This window comes from Equus caballus, chromosome 13 (genome assembly GCF_041296265.1).
Source record: "Equus caballus isolate H_3958 breed thoroughbred chromosome 13, TB-T2T, whole genome shotgun sequence".
NCBI classification, from domain to species: Eukaryota; Metazoa; Chordata; class Mammalia; order Perissodactyla; family Equidae; genus Equus; species Equus caballus.
In genome coordinates, this window is record NC_091696.1 from 42,989,555 (window position 1) to 43,014,308 (window position 24,754).

Sequence of the window (24,754 nt, forward strand, 5' to 3'; positions counted from 1 at the left end):
TCGGGATTTGAACCCAGTCTGCCTACACCTCGAACTGGTGCTCTTTCCCATTCTACCTTTGGGGCTGCTGATCAAAAGGTGGCTGAAAACCGGGCTGGGATCCTGGCGGTGGCTCTTCACCAACTTGAGCTACAGGAACTCCCTGAGGCAGCTGACCTGGCTCAGTTTGCAGCAAGGAAGATGCTAAGAGGTCAAAGAGTCATAAACCAAGGGGTGTCAATTCTGATTCAGAGCCAAGTGCCAAATTTGGGGTCTGCCACTAAATGACTGGGGTTCTGCCTCCCGAGGGACGTAGGAGACAAGGTGTACGTGTCGGCCCCACTCTGGGTGCAGACTTTGTGTCAGGACATTGCCAGCCTGACTCCTGGCCATAAGATTGATCACATTTCATCTACAAAAATGTCTTTGGTACAAACGGAGGGATAATGAGAGCCGGCATTTATTGAACACTTATTTTGTGCTAGGCACTGTCCTCTATGCTTCCCTTTACTTGTCACATCAATGTCAGCAGTATCATTATCCCCATTTAGAAAGGAGAAAACAGAAAGTTAAAAGATTTTACTAAGGTCTCAGGAATTTGAACCTAATCAATTTGATTCCAGAATGCACACTTTTAAGCGAACAGCAGGATGATCCTGGGACCCTCAGATGCCTCATCTACCCAGAAATCCCTCCCTATACACTTGTGTCTCACAGTGGTGGCCCAGCTCCTGGGACATGAATCAAGACACAGACTCGCTGGCAGCATCTTAGATTTTATTGACTGGATGGTATCTCTCACGACATGGGAGTTGAACAAATTTTCAGACTAGGTTTGATTCAAAGGGAGAAGATTTCACAAAGATTTTGCACCTCCAAAATTACAATAATGTCTCAAGTTTCCCCCACTGCACCCAATTTTGTCCCTCTCGGAAATACAACTTTGCAGCCACCCACATCCTTAGGATGGGATGTGGATGAGGGAATGGGTGGAGGGAAGCTCATCTGGAGAGGCAGCTGTTGCTATTTCCTTATTCTCTGACATGAATTGCTTCATCTCAGCCCTTGACATTCAAAATAGGCCTTGACTAGCCTCCCCGGCACCCCTGCTAAACTTCATAAATCATACAGTCTAGGTTCTGCATGCAAAAAAGAAGGAAACAGACACTCCTCACTTATCCACCTACGGGCGAGTTTTCATATGGCCCTGACTGGCTCTGAGCCTGGAGCCATATTCAGCTAGCTGAATTAGCTGCTAAGACAGGAAAGGATGGAAAACTGTTACGCAGATATCTGGCTACTCAAGGCCTTTCTGGCTCCAGGGACCTCAGCAGCATTGAGGCAAGGCTGCAGATCTCAAGTTCAGCCTGTGCTCATTTCCAATGATCTTTTCATATTAGCCCACTAAATGTCCATTACTGTTACTCTTCGATGCTGGCTGATTTGTAGATCTAGTTGGCTGAACTCTGTTGAGACACTCAGCTTTTTTGAGTCCATTCCAATCTGTAAAAGAAGAAGAATGTACTACCTAGCTGGCAACACGGTTATGAGAATTAAAAGAGAGAATATTTATAAGGTACTTCATATAATTACTAAGACATATACAATACATAGACATACACAATATATAATCACAATTCTATTATGTTATTTAGCAAGCATTTCCTGAGTACCTATTATCTGTCTGGTATTGTATTAGGTACTTTACAAAAATGTCTCATTTATACAATTTCTATTATTGTCCCCATTTCACAGCCAGAGAGTTCTAAAAGGTCAATTACTTACTCAAGGTCACATTAGCTATTACTTGGTAGAAATTATTACTATGGTGACTATAATTATTATTTTTGTCATATGGAGCCCAACCTTCCAACAATACATAAATCCCATCTAAGGATTGCACACATCTATGTGCAAACACAAGCAGAGATTCTCAGACAGACACACCTGAATAGACAAGGCCACACCCACATTACAGCAAACATAGGCTTCTCGAAGTATAGAATTCCCCTCTTTCCATTTACTTTCAGGATGTCCTCCTTTGTATTTCTCTTCTCAGTGTTCCACTCATCTGGTAGATTAATGCAGGTGGGATTCTAATAATGGCTTTATTGCAATACTTTCCCTGGGGTAGCTGCATCTTAACAGACGAATTGTAGACCCCACAGTACAAAAGCTGTCAGAATTATTTGTTCTTAGGGGAATTTCAGCCTATAGTAGGAAGACAAAAGAAGGAATCCTGGGGAAAGATCATTCATTCATTCAGAGTAATGTTATTGATCGCCAGTTATGTGCCACACACTGTGCAAAGCTCTAGAGAGAAAGCCATCACGAGAGAGACATGGTCCTTGACCTCATAGGTATTAGAATCTGCTGGTCTTACAATTGTTCTTAACCATGCCCTCCCAATGCCACCTATAGGTGGATGAAGATAGTCACAATCTGGGGATCATAGTTCCATTTAGAATCCTTATTGTGGATTCCCAGAATCCTGGAGCTGTGCTATCCAATATGGTAGCCGCTAGCCACATGGGCTATTTATGTTCGAATTCAAATTTATTAAAATTAAATAAGGTTAAAAATTCAGTTCCTGGTTGCGCCAGCCACATTTCAAGTGCTCGATAGCTCCATCTGGCCAATGGTTACCATCTTGGGGGGCACAGACATAGAATTCTTCCATCATTGCAGAGGTTTTCATTGAATAGCACTAGACTAGAGTATCAAAGAATGAAGATAGTTTAGAGATGTTCAAATTCTACCCGCCTCATGGTACAAATGGTGATACTGAGGCCCAGAGAGTGATGGCCAGAGATGAGTCCATAGTTAGCCCAGCTATAAATGGAATCTTTCAGTGCCTTTGCCAAATAATATCGTCCCCTTCAGCCCTGCCCATCCAGCTTGTCAGCCTCCCTTCCCAAACCAAGGATAAGGAGTCACTGACTTCAGATTTGACATTGCTGTATGGGCTCCAGGGGTAAGACTTGGCCTTCAGAAGAAGCCATTCTCCAGAGGTGACTGCTGTCTCCCTAGGAAGTTGTGTGCGTAAATAACTACAAAACAACAATGAGGAAACCTTCCCTTTATGTGTGGGGAACTTGGCATGCATTATCTCTTTTAAGTCTTCCCCCAAACCCAAAAGGTTGGCATCATTATTACAGATAAGCAAACCAAGGTTCAGAAAGGTGAGCCAGTTGCCCGAGGTCACCCAGCACAGAGAGAGAAATCTGAATGGGAACCTGGGTCTCTTGACTCCGGAGCCTATTGCTGTTTGCCTCCATTCTAATCTACCATTTCATTTTAAACCTTCATTTTACCAGGGTAAAAAGCAATTATAATTGCAGATTTTCCTTTTTCCTGGCCTTGCTTCAAATTCAAATATCAAAACAAATGTAAAACCAAAGTTTAAACAAGAACCATCCCCGCTGGAAAAGCCACACGTGTTCTGTTCCTTGCCCCGTTTTTATCGGCTCTGTGCACATCTCCATACTGCAGCCCCTGGAAACACTTCTGTGGGAACTGGAAGGATCTGGAAGGGGCCATAGTTGAGAAACCATCGCTGAGAGACCAGGACTCCTGCTGGAAGCTCAGGGCTGCACCTAGTGGTGAAAGGGTTGAAGGGTTAAAATTCAGATCTGGTGAATCACTTCCCAATCCCCCACACCACCCCCACCAACACTCCGTACATTCTCATCTCCACCCCGGAAAGCAAGGGAGAGAGAAACAAAAGACAGGAGGGCTCACTTGAAGTTGGGCTGTGTCCAACCACAGCCTCAGCTATGCCATTTCAAGTCTGTGTCAGGCAAGGAGAGTCAGCTTCATTGTGCGATAAAGCGTTAGCATCTCTTGTTTGTGCAGGGTTTACCTCCGAGCGTCACTTGACGGCTAAAATATTTGCGAGTTCTCCCGATAGATCTCTTAGGGAGGAGATCGGCAGCTGGCTGGAGAGCTTTCTCACCAAACAGTTGAGTTTGTTTTGCAAAAATAAATGTGATGAAATGAGTCCCTGGGGACTGCCTGAGTCCTAAGGGGGAGCACAAGTCTGAGACTGTAGACTGGATCCGTTAACTCGTAGGACTTTGGATCTCAGCTCGGGAATTCCGACTTGATTTAGGAAGTGGTAGGGGATGGTGGAAGTGGGTTTTTGTTTTGTTTTTAGCAGAAGATTGCCAGGATCTGGGTTTATTTGATCATTGTGCAAGTATTAAGCACCTACTGTGTGCCAGCTACTCTTCTAGGCCCCGGGAATTCGAGGATGAACCAGACAGACAGACAGGTTCTTATGAAGCTTAAGTTCATCTCGAATAGTAGTTCTCAACCAGGGGCAATATTGCCTCCTCCTCCCAGGGGACATTTGGAAAAGTCTGGAGGCGTTTTTGGTTTTCATAACTAGGTGGGGAGGGGCATTTGCTACTGGCATCTAGGAATAGAGGCCAGGGATGTTGTCAAACATCCTACAATGGGCAGGACAGCCACTCACAACAGAGAATTAACCAATTATGGATAGTACAGAGCTTGGAAATCCCGACCTAGCAAGTCATAAACATATGAATGATACAGATCTTTTCTCCTTGTGTAGAAATCATAGACTCCACCGCAGTGCTGGGCACAGAGTACATTAATAGTAGATCAAATAAAATAAGGCATATGTGGGATGGCTTTAGAAATTAGCTATTTATTTAACAATGTCAGATATAAGGTATTTCAGACAGGAAAATTTGAGCACCTGGGATTTTTTTGTTTTCAAGTGAGAGCTCTGGAAAATTAAATGTGAGGCATTTCCAATTTTAGGGGCTCCAGGTGCTTCTGGAAAAAAAAATGATTCATGAAGCTCTAGGTGTCAGAAGATTCTGCAACAAATAGCCATCGCCTGCGACGTTTGCCGTGTGAGGAGATGAGCAATAGCTATCATTTCTTAACCACTTAGTATGTGCAGGGTACGATGTGTTATCTCATGCATTCCCGAAACAACCATGTGAGGTAAGGCTGTTGTGATTGCAATTTTATAGGTGAAGGAATGGAAGTACAGAGGGGTTGGGTAACTTGCCCAAGGTCACCCAGCTGGTAGGCAGAGTCAGCTTGGGATAAATGGCAGTTGGATCCTAGAGCCTATATTCTTCACCCAAGTTTCCTTTTGGGGAACTCCCACTGTGCATGGTATTGGGGAACCACCGATGAGCATCCCCTGTCATAATCCACACCAGGCCAATGGACTCTGTCCAGACACATTGACTCTTGAACTTTGTGATACAAATTTAGGAAAATTAACAGAAGTGGTTGATACAGATCCCTTCAAGCAGAGGTTTGAAGACTCCCTGGCATCTAGACTCTTGGGTCCCACTTTCCTGTCCATTCTGTAAGCTGCCTCTTTTCTCACCAGTAAACTCCCCCTTCTGTTTATGTAAATCACTGTTAGTTTCTGCTGTTTGCAACCAGAGAATTCTGGTACAGAAAAGATCCAGGAAGGGGATTCTGGACCTCCTGGGCTCTACTGGCCTCTTAAAGCAGCTAGGGAATCAGTCTGTGGAGCAGGGAAGGCTGGAAGGTGTGAAGACGGGCCTGAGGCTCAGCTGAGGAATGGGAGGAAGGAGCGAAAAGGAGGCGTCAGGCCTTCTGCCTTAAGTGCGTGGAGAACAGATGACATGCAGGTTCCCCGAAGTGCACGAGCTTGCATCAAGCTGCCTAGACTTAAACTTTGACTCTCTCTGACTAGCTGTATAACTTTGAACAAGTTATTTAACGTCTCTGAACCCGTTTCCTCTTCTTGAAGGGGATGTATATTAATATCTACTCTGTAGAGTTGATGGGAGGACAAAATGAGTTAACCATGTATTTCATCACTTCTGTAGTACACATTTCCCACATTTTATCATCTCTCATAACTGGAATGTGGCTTATAATTGATAGCATATCATAGATTATTGGATGGAGTTTTAAAATTTTTCTTAGTGGTGCATAAAATAAAAGTGTAAGTTATTGATGTCTTCTTAGATTCAGTGATACAGTATGCCTGGACTGTTGTTTGGGCTTAAAATATTAGGAATTATTGTTCCTACTTATATCACCGGCTTCTAGCGCATCGTAAGCACTCAGTAACTGGGGGCTCAAAGAAGACCCCTCAAGAGTTCGAGCCTGATCCGAAGGTGTATTTGAACACCTGAACCCCATAAAGATTCAAGGAGAGGTCACACTCCGGGCTCCCTTCTTGGGGAGAGAGGTCAACAGAAATCTATTAACAAAATCCCCTAGACAGGAAGAAATGATGAAACTCTGGCTGCAATAAATCACTCTGGACAGGTTCTCTGTGATTTCAGGGGATTTTGCAATCATGTTTCTTCTTTGTTGCACAATTTGCAATACAAACCACCGACCCCTCCACCTCTGCTTCCTGGCCCACCAACAAGACATCCAGACCTGTGGGTGGCAACCAGGGACTCGAAAGTGAGCATGTGATTGCTTCACGCCCAGGCTCTGCCTGACCAGTGGTAAGCCCTTTCCAAATGCCGTCCCTCACCTTCAGCTTGGTCACAAATTTGGGATTTGCAGCTCTCTGGTATTGTCGTTGTTGGAATTGTGCAGATCGCAACACTTTTTATCAGCTTTTATTTACTCCAACTTACAGATGCAATCATAAGTGAGCATGCAGTTCCTCTGGCCATTTTTACCAATATTCACTCATGTTAAATAGTTACCCAGGGAGAGGGAAAATATAGTATGATGATTAAGAAAGCAAGTGCTGGCATATAATTGTCTGGGTTCATGTCTTCACTCCTAAATATGTGGCCTTCCTCCATAGGAAAGCTATCCAACTGCTTTTCAGCCTCAGTGAGCACATCTGTGAACCAAGAATAATAATAGCTAACAATAGTATGTACCAGGCATTACTCCATGCAGTTAACACACAATAGTTTATTTAATCCTCACGCCATCTATGAAGTGGTGTCCTATTAACATCCTCATTTTACAGATGAGGAAAAGGGTACTTCAAGGGGTTATGTAACTTGCCTAATAACACAGCTAGAGAGTGGCAGACTGTCTGTCTCCAGAGGGCATGCTCTTAACCACAGCTCTGTGTTGCATCCCTAACCTGAGAGAAATGCCTCCCTGATGGCAAGAGTGTGGGAAGATTAAATGGGAGAATGACTATGAAACATATAGCTCAGTGCTAGGCTTTATAAACACAATGTTGGCTACTGTTGCAAAAGCTTCCATTTATCAAGCACTTATCATGTGTCATACACTGCGCTATGTCCTTGAAAATACGACCTCTCTCATCCTTACCATGACCCTAGGAAATAGAAATTATTATTATCCTCCTTTTAAAGACGAGGAGCTAGGTTTAGAGAGGTATTTCTTTACAAATTACTACGTACCAAGCACCATTGTAGGTTCTATGCTAGAGGCGATTTGCCCCAGGACACACAAATATTGAGTGGGCAGGTCTCCCTGACTCCAAGACCCATTCTCTCTCCATTAAACCCATGCCTCCATCAACAGGTTCTACCTAACAAAGGTGCATAGATCATCTCAAGAGGACCAAGTACGTCTGGGGTACTGTTGTGAACCATGATGATCAAAGAATAGGAGTTGTTCTCTGCCTTAGAATTGATCCTAAGATGCTAGAGCAAGAAGGGAGCTTGGTGATCATTTAGCTCCAACCTTCTCTTTGCAGTAGCAGAAGGGAGGCTGGAGACTCACCCAAGGGCTGGAGCTTGTTAGCGGAGCCAGAGCAAAACCCGTTGGCTTCTGACTCCCAGCCAAACGATCCTTTCTGCTAGCCACTCAACACAAGGAGAGAATAGCAAACTGCGCTGAAGGGCTTCCATTCAAGTCTTTGAATATAGAGTTTGTTTCGGCATTGTAAAAGCTGTGCATGTTTGCTATAGAAAATTGGGAAAATACGGAAATGAAGAAAGTTGGGACAAAAATAGAATGATCCTGTTTCCCACCACCCAGAGATCTGTAGATAACTTGGCATGTTTCCTTCTAGGCCTTTTCTTGTGCATAGCTTTTTGTTTGTTTTGTTTTTATATACTTGTGAATGCACTGTGTATACAATTTGTTACCAGCCTTCCCACTTAAATTATAAATATTTTCCATGTCATTACAGACTCTTCATAAACAGTTTTTTCTTCTCAATAATGAAACACAACAGTCCCCTCCCCTACTCCTAACCCTCTCACACACACCTATTGAGATCCCCTTGGGAACCACTTTAACCATTTACATTTAAGCTTTTTCTGACTGTTACCTCTATATAGCTAAATATTGTGTGATTTGTAGATTCTCTACTTCAGGAATTACCTGTTGATTTCCTGATATGATGGATGGGAATTGAGTTCATTTCCACCACCACCTATAGACACATCCTTCCCTCTGCCTCTCCTCCAATAGTTATGTCTTCATTATTTTTTATTCCTTTCTTGGTTACCATTACACTTATAAATAACATCTCTAAACCTCATTTGCTCTTTCTATTAATTACATTAATCTTTTATTCAATATTTTATAATACGAGGATCTTATTCTCTTCCCTGACACTTCTCAACTTTTATTAACTATAGTTTTTCTTTTAATTTGTGTTTTGATAATGTTTATATTCTCTCCTGAATCCATAATTAAGACATTAATGCTTTCTCTATAGGTTGATTCTGGAACTTGAAAACTAATAAACAGCATTTACATTATTATGAAGAATGGGAATCTGTTAATGACTGCGTAATATTCCATATTATGGTCAAACCAAAATTTCCGTAACCAGTATAAAGAAAAATTTAAAGAGTTTTTTTTCTGTTTTGCTATTATAAATTACACTGTGATGAAAATCTTTGGGTTTTTTGTGTCCGCATCTGCTTCTCTGATGATTTCTTTAGGAGAGATACCCAGTAGTGGCCAGTAAGGTGCTCAATATATTGTGATTCTTAATATTTGTCAAAGTAATGGATGAAGTGTGGCAGGTCTGAATAGTTTTAAGGCTCTTGACATATTGAGAAACTGCTTTCCAGCAAGTATACTAAATAGTCACCACTGAAGGTCCATGAAATTCATGATTGAGGGCAGGGATAGGAAGAATAATTCCTATGAGCTCGTTTGAGAAATAAAGTGGGGAGTTGTGACAATGGAAGGGCTAGAGCAGAGGTCGGCAAACTATGGTCCACCAGCCAAATCCAGCCCATCACCTGTCTTTGTAAATAAAGTTTTATTAGAACACGGCCATGCCCATTTGTTAGTAAATTCTCTGTTTGTTTGTAATTGTAAGTTTGTTTGTAAACGGCTGCTTTCCTGCTACAGAAGCTCAGTTGAGTCATTGTAACAAAAACTGTATGACCCATGAAGTCTAAAATATATATAATATGGCCCTTTACAGAAATATTTGTAGACTTCTGGGCTGGAAGATCTTGAAGAATAAAGCCAAAAGTTGGCATACACTGGTTTCAGAAATTGAAAGACTCAGCTGAAGTGGCTTCTTATCTCTCTTCCTGGACATCCTTCCTGAAAGTCACTAGATGTGTGTCAGTAGTCGACAGACATGTGCACCACGTCTATTGCAAGAGAAAAACAACAAACAGTTGGATAATTGTACTACATTACAAGCAGCATACTGAGGAGTTTACATATTACTAACTCATTTAATTTTCACAACATTCCTATGAAGTGGTTACTATTATCAGCATTATCTCATTTTTGTAGATGAGTAAACTGGCATTAAGTAACTTGCGCATGATCATAACTCTGGTAAGTGGTAGACGGAGGAATCATGCCTGGAAGTTGACTTCAGAGTCTGTGCCCATAACCGCTACATTGTAATGTCTCATAGGGAAATGAGCGGAGAAGGACCGAATAGAGCAATCTCCACTTGCTTGAAAGTGAAGTAAATACAAATTTTCTAGAGTGGTTTTGCTGCTCTAATCCAAGAGGCAGTCTTTTGGTGGCACCATGACTCAGCCCAGAGCTGACTAAAAACCCACCAAGGCACCAGACCTAAGCTGGACCAATCAGAGTGTTTTCCCTCCCAGGAACTCACAAGAAGAGAAAGCCAATCTCTTCACGGGACTGGGCTTGAGACATGCATTCATAGAAGCCATTTAGGATTGCCAGATAAAATATAGGATTCTCACTGAAATTTAAATTTCTGATAAACAATGAAGAATCGTTTTGTGTAAGTATGTCCAAATATTGCATAGGACACGCACTAAAAAAAACTCTTCATTTTTTATCTGAAATTCAAATTTAACCGTGTCATAAGCACATATAATACATAATGTATAAAACATATAATACATAGTATATAAAAATATTTTGTCTATAAAATTCTTTTGCTAAATATGGCAGCCCTATGAATACCCTTGTTTTGGAGAGAGCCTGCAGGCATGGCAGGAAAGATCAAGCAGACATACAAAGACAAGCAGAGACAAGAGAGTGGAAGAGTCTCTCAGACCCAGACTCAGTCTCTTCCTACATTCTCACCCTCGGATTCCCCAAGGGCTCCCTCACATACAACCAAAACACTCTTAGAAGATAACCCTTCAGTAGAAAATGTGAATGTTGAAGTGTAAAATCAATGCCACTAACTGTAATGGAGTGGAGAATTTAGACCAAACATTCAAATTCATCTCTCAAATTTTGCTACAACTCTTCAAGATGGACAGGTTTACAGAGACATACAATCCCGCAAAGCAGCTTTTCTTTGATCCCCGCATGACTGAATCAGAAAACCTCTATTAAACAAACATGCTTCTAGGAACGGTAACATAAAAATCAAAATAGCAATTCTGTGAGTTGAGACGGGGCGGGATGACACTGAGGACAGACATACAAAGGACTTCAATTGAATCTATAGTGTTTCATTTCTTAAATTGTGTGATAAATGCCTGGATGTTCACTAAGTTATTCTTTATACATGTATTATATCCTAACTATTTCATAGTAGAAAAATAAAACTTGTTTTTGAAAGCCTGCTGAAAGTTTGTGACCTTAGTTAAAACTGTCTAAACATGGGTTGGGTCGGAAGGCTTTAAAAATCTCTTTGCTCTCTATTTGAGGTTTAAAATACAAAACTTGTGTTTTTTGAGGTTGGCCTGGAGATCTTAGGGGTGTGGTCATGACCCATTTGGAATCAGCTTTCTCAGTACAAAGGTTTCAGCACCTAGAAGAGCACCTTGCAAATAGAAAGCGTTCCATGTATATTGAATAAATGGATGGTGAAGACACTAAATTCACGCCTGTACACCCCCTCTTCTGTTAACGCCTTCTCCACCTCCTCCAATACACCTCGTCCCTTGAGATATTGTTATGCTAGGAGTTATGCTGAAAGTGGGACAGGATTGGCAGGAGGGAATTTGAAGGAGTTATTGTCTTTGAGAAACTTAGGATATCTTTTATCTGGTGTGTTTGCCTGAGACCCATGCTCAGGGGGACACGGATTGGTTGACATTGTCTCCACCAATTTTCTTGCCTAAATGGTCTACCTTGAATAATGTCACCTCGGGGTGCTTGGCACCATGGTTACAGGAAATGAGATGGAGAATGACCAGAGACCATTACAGTGGGTGTCAGTCTCTCATCCTGCCATTCCACGTCAACTAACAATGCCACCTGAAATTTATATGGTGCTTTTCTTCCACATCATCACTTATAAGCACTAGAACAAGATTCTCCCCCAAAAGGATGGGCCCGGAACAAAGACTACTTTGATGAATATAAAAGAACAGTTCATTCAATCTGCTGCTTTGGGGGTTAAAAAATCCCAGAACACTCTATTTCCTTTCTTCACTGTCCTATTATTCGTGTGGTGCCTCAAAATAATTATTTTCTGAGAGGATCTTAGCATCCCAGATGCACTTTGAATGTCATGAAAGAGCAGAGGAAACATGAGCATTAGATGTGGCATGAGGCAGGAATAGAAAACAAATTGCCCCTGGCCTGTGATGTATGGCACCCAGAATAAACACAATGAGCTTCGTGAAAGCAAGTTCATTTTACTTACAGTGAAATCCAACTTTAACTGCTGGCAAGACCATTAATCGTCCTCACCTAATCATGGAAACAAACTATATAAATTTCCCTGAAAATCCCAACGCATTGGGTAGATGAAAGGGAAATTCATTGAAACATTGAAAAGACATTTTAATAAAGTAGCAATACCTGCTTTCTGTTCATTTCCTCTCTATTAAAGATGTCTGAACAACTTACTGATTCCTGTAAAAGGAAAAAGCAGGAAAAAAGGACCATGTACAAACTGAATAAAGACTTAGAGGTTTAATACATTAGAGCTATAATTCAAACAGGCTTTGGAAAGAAGTTTTGTCTAATTAGTCATTGTAATCAGGTATCTATGGGAATAAGTGTTAATGCTTGAAATAGACAACCAATTAATCATGTCTACAGTCAGCACAATAGCTGGCATCAGGCTCCAGGATTTTTAGACTCCCATACAACAAGTACCAAACAGGCAGCTATCCTGTGCTTTTCCTAGAGCAGAAGGCACATCCGCTTTCTGCATTGTGAGGCCCCTGTGAGAGCTCATCCCTAGATGTCTGAATCCTTAAAGTCCCAACTACCAGCCAAGGGGAAAAACAGCAGCAGAAAATACAGGGAAAGCACATTAATGGCCACTCCATTCAGGAACACATGATATTTACAATAAATGACTTTAAAAAAAAATAATTACCCTGTGCCAGGGCAGTGGACTAAGTCCTGTGCATATATTAGATTATTTAATCCTTATAACAACTCTGCTATGTAGGTGCTATTATTCTCATTTTACAGACAATGAACCTGAGCTTCAGAGTCGTTAAACAACTTGTTCAGGTTTGCACAGATGGAGCTGGGCGTCAAACCCAAGTCAGCCTGACTACAAAGTCTATAATTTATCTATTTCTTAATACAATGGAAGCATGTGTGTAATAAGTTAAATGAAGCAGGATAAAATCTCTACATGCAGTGTAATTATTTCATTCATAAATACTTATTGAGTACCTACTATGAGCTAGGCACTGGCATATATACATACATATATATGTATACACACACATATATGTGTGTATGGGTGTGTGTGTTAGTTTTAAGATATGTCCACAAGTTCTTTGATGTTTCTCACTTCTAATGAATTGAATAAAGTAGAATGACATTGCAGGAGTTAGGAGACTAGATTATAAATAGCCCTCTGGCTTCCTGGAGGAAGTTTGTTACCACATGAAGCACCCGTATGGAGAACTCACATGGAGAGGAGCTGAAGCCTCCAGCCAACAGCTATGCGGATGGGCCATCTTGGAAGTGGATCCTCCAGCCCCAGCCAAGCCTTCAGCCTTCATGCTTCATGGCTGCAGCCACGGCCAACGTCTTGATTGCAATTTCGTGAGAAACTCTGAGCAGCTAAGCCACTCTCAGAACTTTGACCTTCAGAAACTTAGTGTTTGTTGTTTTAAATCACTAAGCTTTGGGGTAATTTGTTTTACAGCAATAGATAACTAATACTGTGTGTATGCATGTGTGTGTGTATGTGTGTGTGTGTGATATCAAACAGTGACCAAAGAAAGCTAAAGAACAGCAGTGTGGAACATATCTGGGACCTCTTCCAAAGACACATTGCATTTTACAATCTTCTTCCTGTGGTCTCCATCAGAGTTGGTGGCACATCCACCCATTGTTCAACCAAATAAAAAAACTCAGATCACCCTTGACTTCTTCCTGTCTCCATTCCTCACCTCTTATGGATTGGTCACCGAATCATGATAATTCTACTTCCTTATCTTAGGTGATCTTGCTTCCCATCTTTTACCTCTGTGGCCTATTCAATTGTTCAAAAAGTATATTGTTTGCAGCATCTTCTTAGTGAACTCCTACTCATACATCAGGGCCCTGGAAATCTTCATTAATACTAGACCCCCTCTACCAGCTATATAACTTGTGCACCCTTCTAGTTTTCCATTTTAAATTATTCTCTTTTCATGTGACTAGCCCTTGAGTTACTGGGTAGAGACTGTGTCTCATTCCTCTCAATGTTTCCTGTCTCTAACAAGGGCTTGGTAAAAACCGTGCTTTGAAAATTTTACTGTACTGATTACCTATTTCTGTGTAACAAATTATCCCCAAATTTAGTGACTTAAAACAACAAACATTCATTATCTGATGATTTGGGGGGTGGGCAGGAATCTAGTGTGATTTAGTTGGGCTGTTTGACTCAGGGTCCCTCATGAGGCTGCAGTCTTCATCGTCAGGATGGACTACGGTCCCATCTACTTCCAGCCTCACTCACATGGCTATTAGCAGGCCACAGGTCCTCGTTGCCATGTGGACTGGTCCACAGGGAAGCTTACAACACAGCAGCTGGATTCCATCAGAGCAACCACAGGAGAGAGTGAGAGAGCGGAAGAAAGGCTGAGCAAGGTGGGAACAAGAATCTCTGAAACGTATTCACAGGAGGGACATCCCATCGCTTTTGCCTTATATTTATAAGAAACAAGGTACCAGGCCAGCCCAGAGAGGTGATTACGTGAGGGCCTGAATACCTAGAAGCAGGGATCATTGGGAGAACTCTAGGAGCTTGAACATCTTGACCTTGTCTCTCAGGACAGGCCCAACCTTGGGGGTCCTTCATCTCCCTTCTCGAAGAGCCATCTTCAACTCCTCCTGTTATGTGTGCCTCCTGGAAAACATGAGCCGACTCCTCTGCTCGCTGGCAATCCATGAATGGCACTTCTTCTCTGAACTCAGTTCATCCATTCATTTATTCTGAATTTCAGCCCTGGGCATGCTGCTTAACCTCACGAATGTCCCAGTTCCCCATCTGCAAAATGGGATTAATAACAGAACTCATCTCATAAAGTTGTTGTGAGTATTAAGCATGCACCTAAAAACTCTTACCATAGTTCTCAAAACAATGTAACTGCTCAATAAACGAAGGCAACCCTCTATTGTGGTTTTTATTATTATTATTTTGTTCATGAAGGTCGCGATATCTAAAAGGCAGCTTCTGTGTGGTGGGTGATGAGAAGACACTGCTCCTACAAACCTTCCCAGAACTAGAAATTGAAAAACCTCTCTCTCCTGATGAGTAGAGTAAAAGCATAAGTGAGTGTGGGAAGAAAACACGGCCACCCACGGGTGCATGAGTGTGGATGCTCCAAAACGGAGGTTGGAAATGGATTGAGAATGAGATCCCTAAAAGTTGTGGTATGGACAGAAACCAGGTTAGGGAGTGGGACCTTTTGTACCTTCCCTGCTTTAAAAAAAAAAAAAGCCAGTTGGTTTCCCTAAGCAATTAATGTGGTCCTTTCCAAGTTGAGGATAACTCAGCTAGGCTAAGGGACTCCAGGTATATTATCCTTACAGTCTGTGAAAGATTAAGTCTGGGAAGAAGGAGGGAAATGGCATTTATTGAGTGACAGTAGCTAAGCCACAGAGTGCATTTGGAGTTCTCCTTGCATTATCTCATCATTCTCTCTTATTTTTTTTTTTTTTTTTAAGATTGGCTCTGAGTTAACATCTGTTGCCAATCTTTTCGTTTCTTCTTCCTCTTCTCCCCAAACCCCGCCAGTACACAGTTGTATATTCTAGTTGCAGGTCCTTCTGGTTGTGCCATGTGGGATGCTGCCTCAGTATGGCCTGGTGAGCAGTGCTGTGTCCAGGCCCAGGATCCAAACCGGCGAAACCTGGGCCGCCGAAGCAGAGCACGCGAATTTAACCACTCGGCCATGGGGTCTGCTCCTCATCATTCTCGCTCAACCATATTAGGTGGGCAAGTATTCCTACTCCCTTCTTTAAAAAGATTTTTTTGGTGAAATTCACATAAAATCAACCGTTTTAAAGGGAAAAATGCAGTGGCATTCAGTACATTCACAATGTGTGTAGCCACCACCTTTATATAGCTTCAAAACTTTTTTTTTTTTTACTTTTTATTGAGATTATGATAGTTTACAACCTTGTGAAATTTCAGTTGTACATTATTGTTTGTCAGTCATGTTGTAGGTGCACCACTTCACCCTTTGTGCCCACCCCCCAACCCCCCTTTCCCCTGGTAGCCAGTAATCTGTTCTCTTTGTCTACATGTTTAATTTCCACATATGAGTGGAGTCATACAGAGATGTCTTTCTCTATCCGGTTTATTTCACTTAACATAATACCCTCAAGGTCCATGCACGTTGTTGTGAATCGGACGATTTTATCCTTTTTATGGCTGAGTAGTATTCCATCATATATATATATATATACACCACATCTTCTTTATCCAATCATTAGTTGATGGGCACTTAGGTTGCTTCCATGTCTTGGCTACTGTAAATAATGCTGCAATGAACATAGGGGTGCATGGGACTTTTGGAATTGCTGATTTCAAGTTCTTTGGATAGATACCCAGTAGTGGGATGGCTAGGTCATATGGTATTTTTATTTTTAATTTTTTGAGAAATCTCCATACTGTTTTCCATTGTGGCTGCACCAGTTTGCATTCCCACCAGCAGTGTATGAGGGTTCCTTTTTCTCCACAACCTCTCTAACATTTGTCACTTTTTGTTTTGGTTATTTCTGCCATTATAACGGATGTAAGTGATATATTAGTGTAGTTTTGATTTGCATTTCCCTGATGATCAGTGATGATGAGCATCTTTTCTTGTGTCTATTGGCCATCTGTATATCTTCTTTGGAGAAATGTCTGTTCATGTCCCCTGCCCATTTTTTGATCGGGTTGTTTGATTTTTTCTTGTTGAGCTTTGTGAGTTCTTTATATAGTACAGAGATTAACCCTTTGTCGGATATATGACTTGCAAATATTTTTTCCCAACTGGTGGGTTGTTTTTTTGTTTCAATCCTGGTTTCCCTTGCCTTGAAGAAGCTCTTTAGTCTGATGAAGTCCCATTAGCTTATTCTTTCTGTTGTCTTCCTTCTCTGAGAAGACATGGTGTCTGAAAATATCCTTTTGATACTGATGTCAGAGTGTACTGCCTATATTTCCTTCTAGAAGCCTTATGGTTTCAGGTCTCACCTTTAGGTCTTTGATCCATTTTGAGTGTATTTTGGTGAATGGTGAAAAAGAATAGTCAATTTTCATTCTTTTACATGTGGCTGCCCAGTTTTCCCAGCGCTATTTGTTGAAGAGACTTTCTTTTCTCCATTGTATGCCCTCAGCTCCTTTGTCAAAGATCAGCTGTCCATCTATGTGTGGTTTTATTTCTGGGCTTTTAATTCTGTTCCATTGATCTGTGCACCTGTTTTTGTACCAGTACCATGCTGTTTTGATTACTGTAGCTTTGTAGTATGTTTTGAAGTCAGGGATTGTGATGCCTCCAGCTTTGTTCTTTTTCCTCAGGATTGGCTTCAAAACATTTTCATCAGCCTAAAAGGAAATCCTGCATCGATTAAGCACTTATTCCCCCTTCCCTCCCCACCCCAGCCCCTGACCACTACCCATCTGTAGTTTGTCTCAGTGGATTTACCTATCTGCATATTTCATATAAATGGAATCATACAATAAGTGACTTTCTGTATCTGGCTTCTTTCAGTTAATGTTTTCATATAATATTTTTTGAGGTTCACACACGTTGTAGCACGTATCAGTACAGCATTCCTTTTAATGGCTGCGTAATATTCCACTGTGTGGATATAGCACAATATGTTTATCTACTCATCCATTGATGGACAGTTGGGCCATTTCCACCTTTGGGGTACTGGCAATAGTGCTGTTATGAATATGTGTGCAGGCATTTGTTTAAACACCTGTTTTCAGTTCTTTGGGCTATAGACCTAGGAGTGGAATTGCTGGGTCAGGTAGTAACTCCATGTTTAACTTTATGAGGAATTGCTTCATATTTTCTTTTTACGGATGGAGAAAATAACATGAGTGCTTTCAAATGCTTTAAGTCTAGAGTAATCAAGCCTCTTAGAAAAGTCATTGCCGTTTTCAGTGGGTCATAGGTCTAGGAGGGAAGGCTTCCTGGAGAAGGCAAGACTAACAAAGGAGAGGCGAGTCACTCCTGGGAGATAGAGCAGAGGAGAGTTTAGCTCAATGTGAGATGCCAAGGGGAGGGAGATGCTCAGGAGGGTGGCAAGGCTTGGATTCTGTCCTTCTGGGAAGTCCCGGGTTGAGTTTTGTGAAAGGAGACTGGGTATGACAGTGACATGAACAGAGGAAGAGGCAGGCAGCTTAGTGTGGCTGCTGCTGAGAGCCGGCTTAGAAAGAACTCAGGCCACAGGGCCACACATTCCTTCTGGGTAGATTCTTCACCTTTCACACTTAGAGAAGCTGATCTCTGTTGGGTTTAGTTTTAGTCAGAACTATTTATTCTGGGACAGGCTTTGGGGCTCCATCCAGCTGTCTAATTTAAACACACATACCCACAAATACACATAACTGGGGGCTTTTCTGTTTTCTAAAAATATAGGTTAATTTCCTGCCTGCACACCTCAGTTCCAAGGGGCACAAATGAGAGATTACACGGATAGATGGTTGGCTTTTCTGTTTCCCCAGTAAGAATCATGACGCAGCTGGACCAAGAGACAAAAATCTGGGTCCTATTGTGAGATGTGAAAGGAAATGAGCAGCCTAGCTCATGCCACCCCACTCTCTAATAAAACTTCCGTGGCTGCCCATATCCATTAAACTCAGTGTGTACTCCTCATGCCAGGCACTCCGATCTCTGCAATAGCAAAATTGCCACCGTGATCACCATCATCTGATTCCCACCTTGCATCATGTACATTCCACGACCTATCTTTTTAGCCTTCACAATGACTCTTCCAGACAGACGAGATTATCTTCATGTTACAACGAGAAAGGTGAGGTTCCAAGAGAATAAGTTGGGCGGAATCAGGGTTTGAGGCCAAGTCTTGGCTGGAATCTGAAGCCCTGTTCCTTCCGCCGGGCTGTCTCCCCAGCTTCGTTCACCACGCTGTGCTGCAGATCTCTAGAACTCATTGGTCTTGCACAACTGAAACTTTGTACCTTTGACCAACATCGTCCCATTGCCCCCTCCCCCCAGCCCCTGGCAACCACCATTCTGTTTGTGGCTTCTACGAGTTTGGCTATTTTAATAGCATTTTTGAAGGAAGGCAAAGAAGAGATAAAAGAAGAGAGAAGGAGCCTCAGATTGAACCTAGACAAAGAAAGAAAACTGACCCAGGAGAGAGAGAGAGGAAGAAAGAGAGAGAGAGAGAGAGAGAGAGAGAGAGAGAAGGGAAGGGGGGAGGGGGAGGGGGAAGGGAGGAGGGAGGGGAGTAAGTAGAAGGGAGAAGGAGAGAACTTATCAAAGGGCTAAGAAGTGCCCCCATATTGTGCATTTGGCAGAACCCACATTTCTACTAAATGAAACCTGGTCCCTTTGAACGATTTCCCCCTGGCTGGGGGCCAGTGGGGGAGAGTGGAGACAGGAGACAGCCACACAGGCACATTTATTGAGTCCAAACGGACTCCCCTGGGAGCACATCAGAATGATTTTCAGGATTCAATTGAATTGACGTGTTCCTTAAATTAAATTCTTTCATTGCAGCTCAGCTCCTCAACCACCACCCAGTTCTGTCCTAAAGGGGCTCTGATTCGCAATTAACGAATGAGACCTCAAGTAACCTGACTCTGCGTTTTGCTGACGGGGCAGACCAGATGACAGAACAGGTCTGGGAAAAGCGGGAACGTGTACCTCTCTGATTTTTCTCCTGGAGGCCCACCTGAGCTAGTTTGGGGGCAGGGAGGGAGAGGAGCAGGTTGCATCTGCAGGGATGCTCCCCAAACAGGTCCTTGATCTAGGGGAGCTGGGTTCTCTTTGCAGCTTGTTGCATCTGGAGATCTCTCTCAGGAACGGAACCCGGGGGTGGACCGGGGCTAGCAAATCAGCACTTCTTGACATGTGGAATTATTGGAAAGGTAGGCAAGAACCTGCTAATTCTGGGCTCTGTTTCCCAGCCCTCCATAACCTTGGCTTCTTTCTTTTGCTTGGATCCAGGTGACGTTCCATGTCCTGGAGGAGGGACAGAGCTGGGCTGCTTTGAAATAGGGGCACCGAGATGCAAGTGGAGGCGGAACATAAACCTTGCAAGGTGAGTCCTTTCGGGAAACCACACTCCTACCTGGAGCTTTGCATGCACTATCTCATTTAATCCTCACAATAATCATATGGAGTAAGTAGAACTAGCACCCGCATCTCACAGACGAGGAAACTGAGGCACAGAAGAGTTAAAAGATGTGTCCACGAGCATGTAGCGGGGATGTGGTATAGCCAGGATGTGAACATAGGTCTGTCCATCTCCAGTTCTACAGAACAGTTGAGAGCATGGATTCTAGAGCCAGCCAATCTGTATTTGAATCTGAGCTCTTCCCCCTACCAGCTGTGTGACCTTGAGCAAATTACATAATGTCTCTGTGCTTCATCACCTTCTGTAAAGGAGAGAGAAAAGTCTACCCACTTCACAGGGTTGTGAATAGTGAAGGAATATCTAAATCTAAATGCTCTAAAAGGTCAACTGTTTAGAGCAGCGACTGCCTGTACAGGTGTTAGTGGGAGTTTGGCAAATGAATTTTTACATTCTTAGCCACAAAGCAATATTCAGTGAAATAAAGGTGGGAGTGTCGGTCTGTGGGAGGGTGTGGTTTGGATAAGGGGAGAGGGATGCCTGAGCTGAACTTTATTGGATGAACAGGAAGTCTGAGCATCTTTCTATGGGTCTCTTCCAAGGCAGTCTTTGCCTTGTTCTTGCAGCTCCCGGGGGAGCCAAGGAGACTGCTTATCTCAGCCAAGTGGATCTGGGGCCAGGCCTCCAGGCACCCCGCGCAGGGAGCTTCCCACTCTGTGACAAGAACCCAGTGCTGTGCAGAAGGGAGGCTGCACGTGCCCTTCTGACAAACGGAGCCCTTTCCGTTGCTCTGAAAGCCATAATTAGGCCAGATCTCAGCGTGGCGGCCAGGATGTGTTAGCGTTTCCAGCCCCCGTTCCTCAGAGCCTAGTTAACCAAATGAACTCTTCCCAAGGGTTGCGCATCAGCATTCTACCAGATAAAGGATAGCTCTGACAGAGCTCCCCGTGAGGCAAAGCAGAGGGCACAGCTCATCAGACGGAAGTGGGTTCAAACCCCAGCGACACCACTTACCAGCTCTGTGACCCTGGAGAAGCTACTTAACCATTCTAAACCCCGACTTCTTTCTCCTTCGTAAAATGAGAATAAGAACGCTACTGGCTTCTTAAGGTTGTTGGCAACGATTAAAGTGGGATAATCCACGTAAGCTTTTAGCACAATGCCTGGGAGATAATCTCTTCATATTCGTGAGCCATTATTTTCATTATTGACAACATATTGATGTTCAGAATTAGTAAAATTAATAATGTTAATAGAAAATTAGAGTTTTCAGGGCACTTTTTCCGGTAGGAGCTTCCTCGTTGGTTCCTTCCAGCTTAGTAGGGTCCATCAAAGTCTCCATCCTCTCTGAAATTCGGAGCCATCTGAAGGACAGGATCATGGCCAGGAAGCCTGCTGAGAGTTTCTAGAAGGAATGGGAGCCTCTCTCTATGTGAATAAAGATCTCCTCGTTTTTCAGTTGAGCAGCAGGTGTCAATAGTTTGGATCGGTCATCTGAGCAGGTGCATTGAAGGTAAGTGTTTCAGAAAGTTCTGAGATGGGTGTTGGCAGAGGAGGGAGTGTCTGAGGTTAAGTTCCCCTTCTTTCTCTGACCGTCAGGAATCTCGAAGCCAGCAGTCAGACCGTCCTTCTTACTATCTCTTGCTAAGTCAAACCTTTTCCTGCTGAGGGGACTTTGTGTCTGCTATCTCCTTCCGGGGAGTCCCTTCCCTTAGGCATGGGGACGGCTCTCTCACCTCAACCAGGCAGCCGTCATTGTCTCAGTTCAGGCTGCTAGAACACAAGGTCATAGACCAGGCGGCTTATCAATAATAGAAATTTATTTCTCACAGTTCTGGAGGCTGGAATCTGAGATCAGGGTGCCCGCATGTTGGGTTCTGATGAGGGTCTCTTCTGAGTTGCAGACTGCTGGCTTCTTGCTGTGTCCTCACGTGGCAGAGAGCAGGGAGAGAAAACAAGGTCTCTTGCGACTCTTCTAAGGGCACCAATCCCATTCATGAGAACTCTACCCTCACGACCTCATCTAATCCAAATTATCTCCTGAAGGCCCCAACTCTTAATACTATGACATTGTGGGGTAGGGTTTCAGCATGTGAATTTGGGGTGCACACAAATATTCGGTCTGTAACCATCCCCTTAGGGCCACTATCCTTGAGTGTCCTGTTTCAAATCTCAACTCCGCCCTAGGCACTCATCAGTCCCTAACTTGTTTTTCATTTTCTTCCAGGACAAAGGGAGGCCCCACCTACAGGCTGACATTGCCCTGGTCTCAGAAGACCCCACAGTGTAAATTTGTACCAGTTTCCTATAAAATTTTCAAGAGCCTTACAAATATCCATTTCTTTTGACTCAACAATTTGATTCATAGAAAGAGCCTAAGGTAATACTGTGGAATACAGAGAATGGTGAGCGAGAACTTTCATCCAAGTAGCACTTATAGAAGTGAAGAGTTGGAAATCACCTAAACATCTCACCATAAGGGAATGGATTAAAGTGTCGTTGAACATCAGTGGTTTGGAACATCACGCAGGCATTTCAAGTCTTTAATGCAGTGGGGATGCCATTAGAGTACAAAATAAATCTGGATGTTAATACTTACCTACAGTGTAATTCTGAATGGGTGCATGGGAGATGATGTTCCAAACTATTAAGCTTAAGGATGGAAAGAAAGACGGGTGATTATTCTCTTCACTTGTATGTTTTCTAAGATATGTTTACAATGAATACACATTACACTTATGAGGGAATAATATTGTCATCTACAGAGGGGTGTTTTTACAAGTCTCGTCATGTGTCTCATCGCCATGAACACAACTGTCAGTCCCACTAACAGAATGTGGCCCCTCCGGAGGGTGTGATAAGCTGCATCCCCAGCATTCCTGGACACAGTGAGGCAGGGATCTGCTTTTTTTTCTTTTCTGTGTGCTGTTCAGAAAACAGCAGGCACAGCAAATAACAACCCTCTAGATAATACAAATGGGTAAATATTGCCAGGATTTGTTACATAAAGTGCTAAAAAATATAACTTGAGGATGTAACCACTTATTTTCCCACCTTCAGAAATCCCAGCATCTGTTCCTGCCAAAAAGATGGAGGGTGGGGAATTTTGCAGAGAAAAGAAATTCATAAGCCTTTTCTTTCAAACTGACAAAGGAAGAGGTGGGGTTGATAATGGAGAAAAATGCCGCATTAAATAAAATAGGAGATGTGGCTGTTATTGCTACTGAAAACACAGGGAGCTGGGTTTTGCAGCATGAGACTGACAGGTGAGACCTACAGAAGGACTGGGGATTAAGGGACGCTTTCTAGATTTGCAGGGAAGGTGGGGAAAATTCTTCTGCTTCTCTCACTACTAGATACACACAGAGTCTGAAGAGGCTTAAGAGAGGTGAGTGGATTCCCCCCAAGACCTGTCTTGTGATTTGGGGCAATTCAAGGAAAAGAAGAAGAAAAAGTCCTCTCTGAATCAATATTCTTTCCTCTGCGTTTTCAAACTTTCTCTTTAGCAACCACAGACAGTGTTCCTGTCTCTGCGCACTGTGTGATGAATTTTTCATCACTGGTTTTCACATCCTCTTGCCTTTCTAGGGGTTTTCCCTCATCTAACCCTGGCCCCCAGCCCCACCCTTGCCAATTCTTGACAACAATGTTAAACCACACCTGCCTGGAGCCTGAGTCAGCTCGCACCTGCCCAGGCCCCTGTGGGAAGGTGAAACACCCAAGGTGAAAAGGCTCACAGCTGGTCCCAAGCCTGACACACAAGCCAAGGCTGGTCTCCACCCTGGGCTCCAGTTCTAATTTCCAGTGCCCTCTAAAGGACTGGCCAATGTCAAGCAGTGCCTGCCTGATACCCTGGGCTGATGCCAGGACAGGAGAGTCGGCCACAGTTTCATGAAGACAGTACTGGGATCTCGGAGATTGATTTTTGAAGCTTTGATTGAGTTCAGTACTTTTCCGGAAGGCTAGGAGGCCTGGAGTGGCTGGGCGGCTGCCTTGAATTCAGGCTGGTAAAATTCTCCTGATTAGACCAACTTGTTAGGTTGGATAAAGGTCTTAAACTGGAGGACCACAGTCAAATTCAGCCCATGAATATATTTTCCTTGGCCTGTACAATGATTTTTATTTTTTAAAATTACTGTCAAGATGTAAAGCTTGAATGATTCCATGTGAAAGTCTGCATTTCTGACTTTTTTTTTTTTAAATAGAGAGATTTGTTTGTAGAATGTGATGTTGAAAAACATGAACTCTGGAGCTGGATTTTCTGGTTTAGAATCCCAGCTCTGTGATTGACGGCAAGTTACCAAAACTCTCTGTACCTCAATTTTCTCATCTGTAAAATGGGAATAGTAATAATAATACCTATCTCAAATGCTTGTTGTAAGGATTAAATTAATTCATATAAGCAATGTTTTTAGAACAATATGCCCACCATATGTAAGTGTTAGAATAGTTACTACACTCTGTTGCTGTTAACACTGGGTGGGCATTCACAACATCATCTCCCTCGCTCAAGATAAGACATAACCTCTCCATTTCCTTGTGTTTCCCACCCCATTCATATAATTCACTCATTGCATTAGTTGTCTGACCTCTGTAAGTACTTGAGTTTGAGACCCCTGGTCTCAAATGAAGATACAGTATTTGCCACTGTGGGAAACTTGTAAACCCATGAGGGTAGTACTGCTTTGGACAACAGCCTGGAGATCCCATATCTGCAAAT

The 24,754-nt window shown here is 42.8% G+C and overlaps 1 protein-coding gene across 1 annotated transcript in view; it reads right to left on the reverse strand.

Moving 5' to 3' along the window:
- Positions 1–735: 735 nt before the first annotated feature.
- The window catches only part of SHISA9 (shisa family member 9), a 333,634-nt gene continuing 309,615 nt past the window's right edge, over positions 736–24,754 (reverse strand). The window contains exon 4 of the mRNA XM_014730109.3: positions 736–3,575. Within this exon, the coding sequence (XP_014585595.2) occupies positions 3,382–3,575 (194 nt within the window). The 3' untranslated portion in view covers positions 736–3,381. The remainder of the gene's footprint in view (positions 3,576–24,754) is intronic.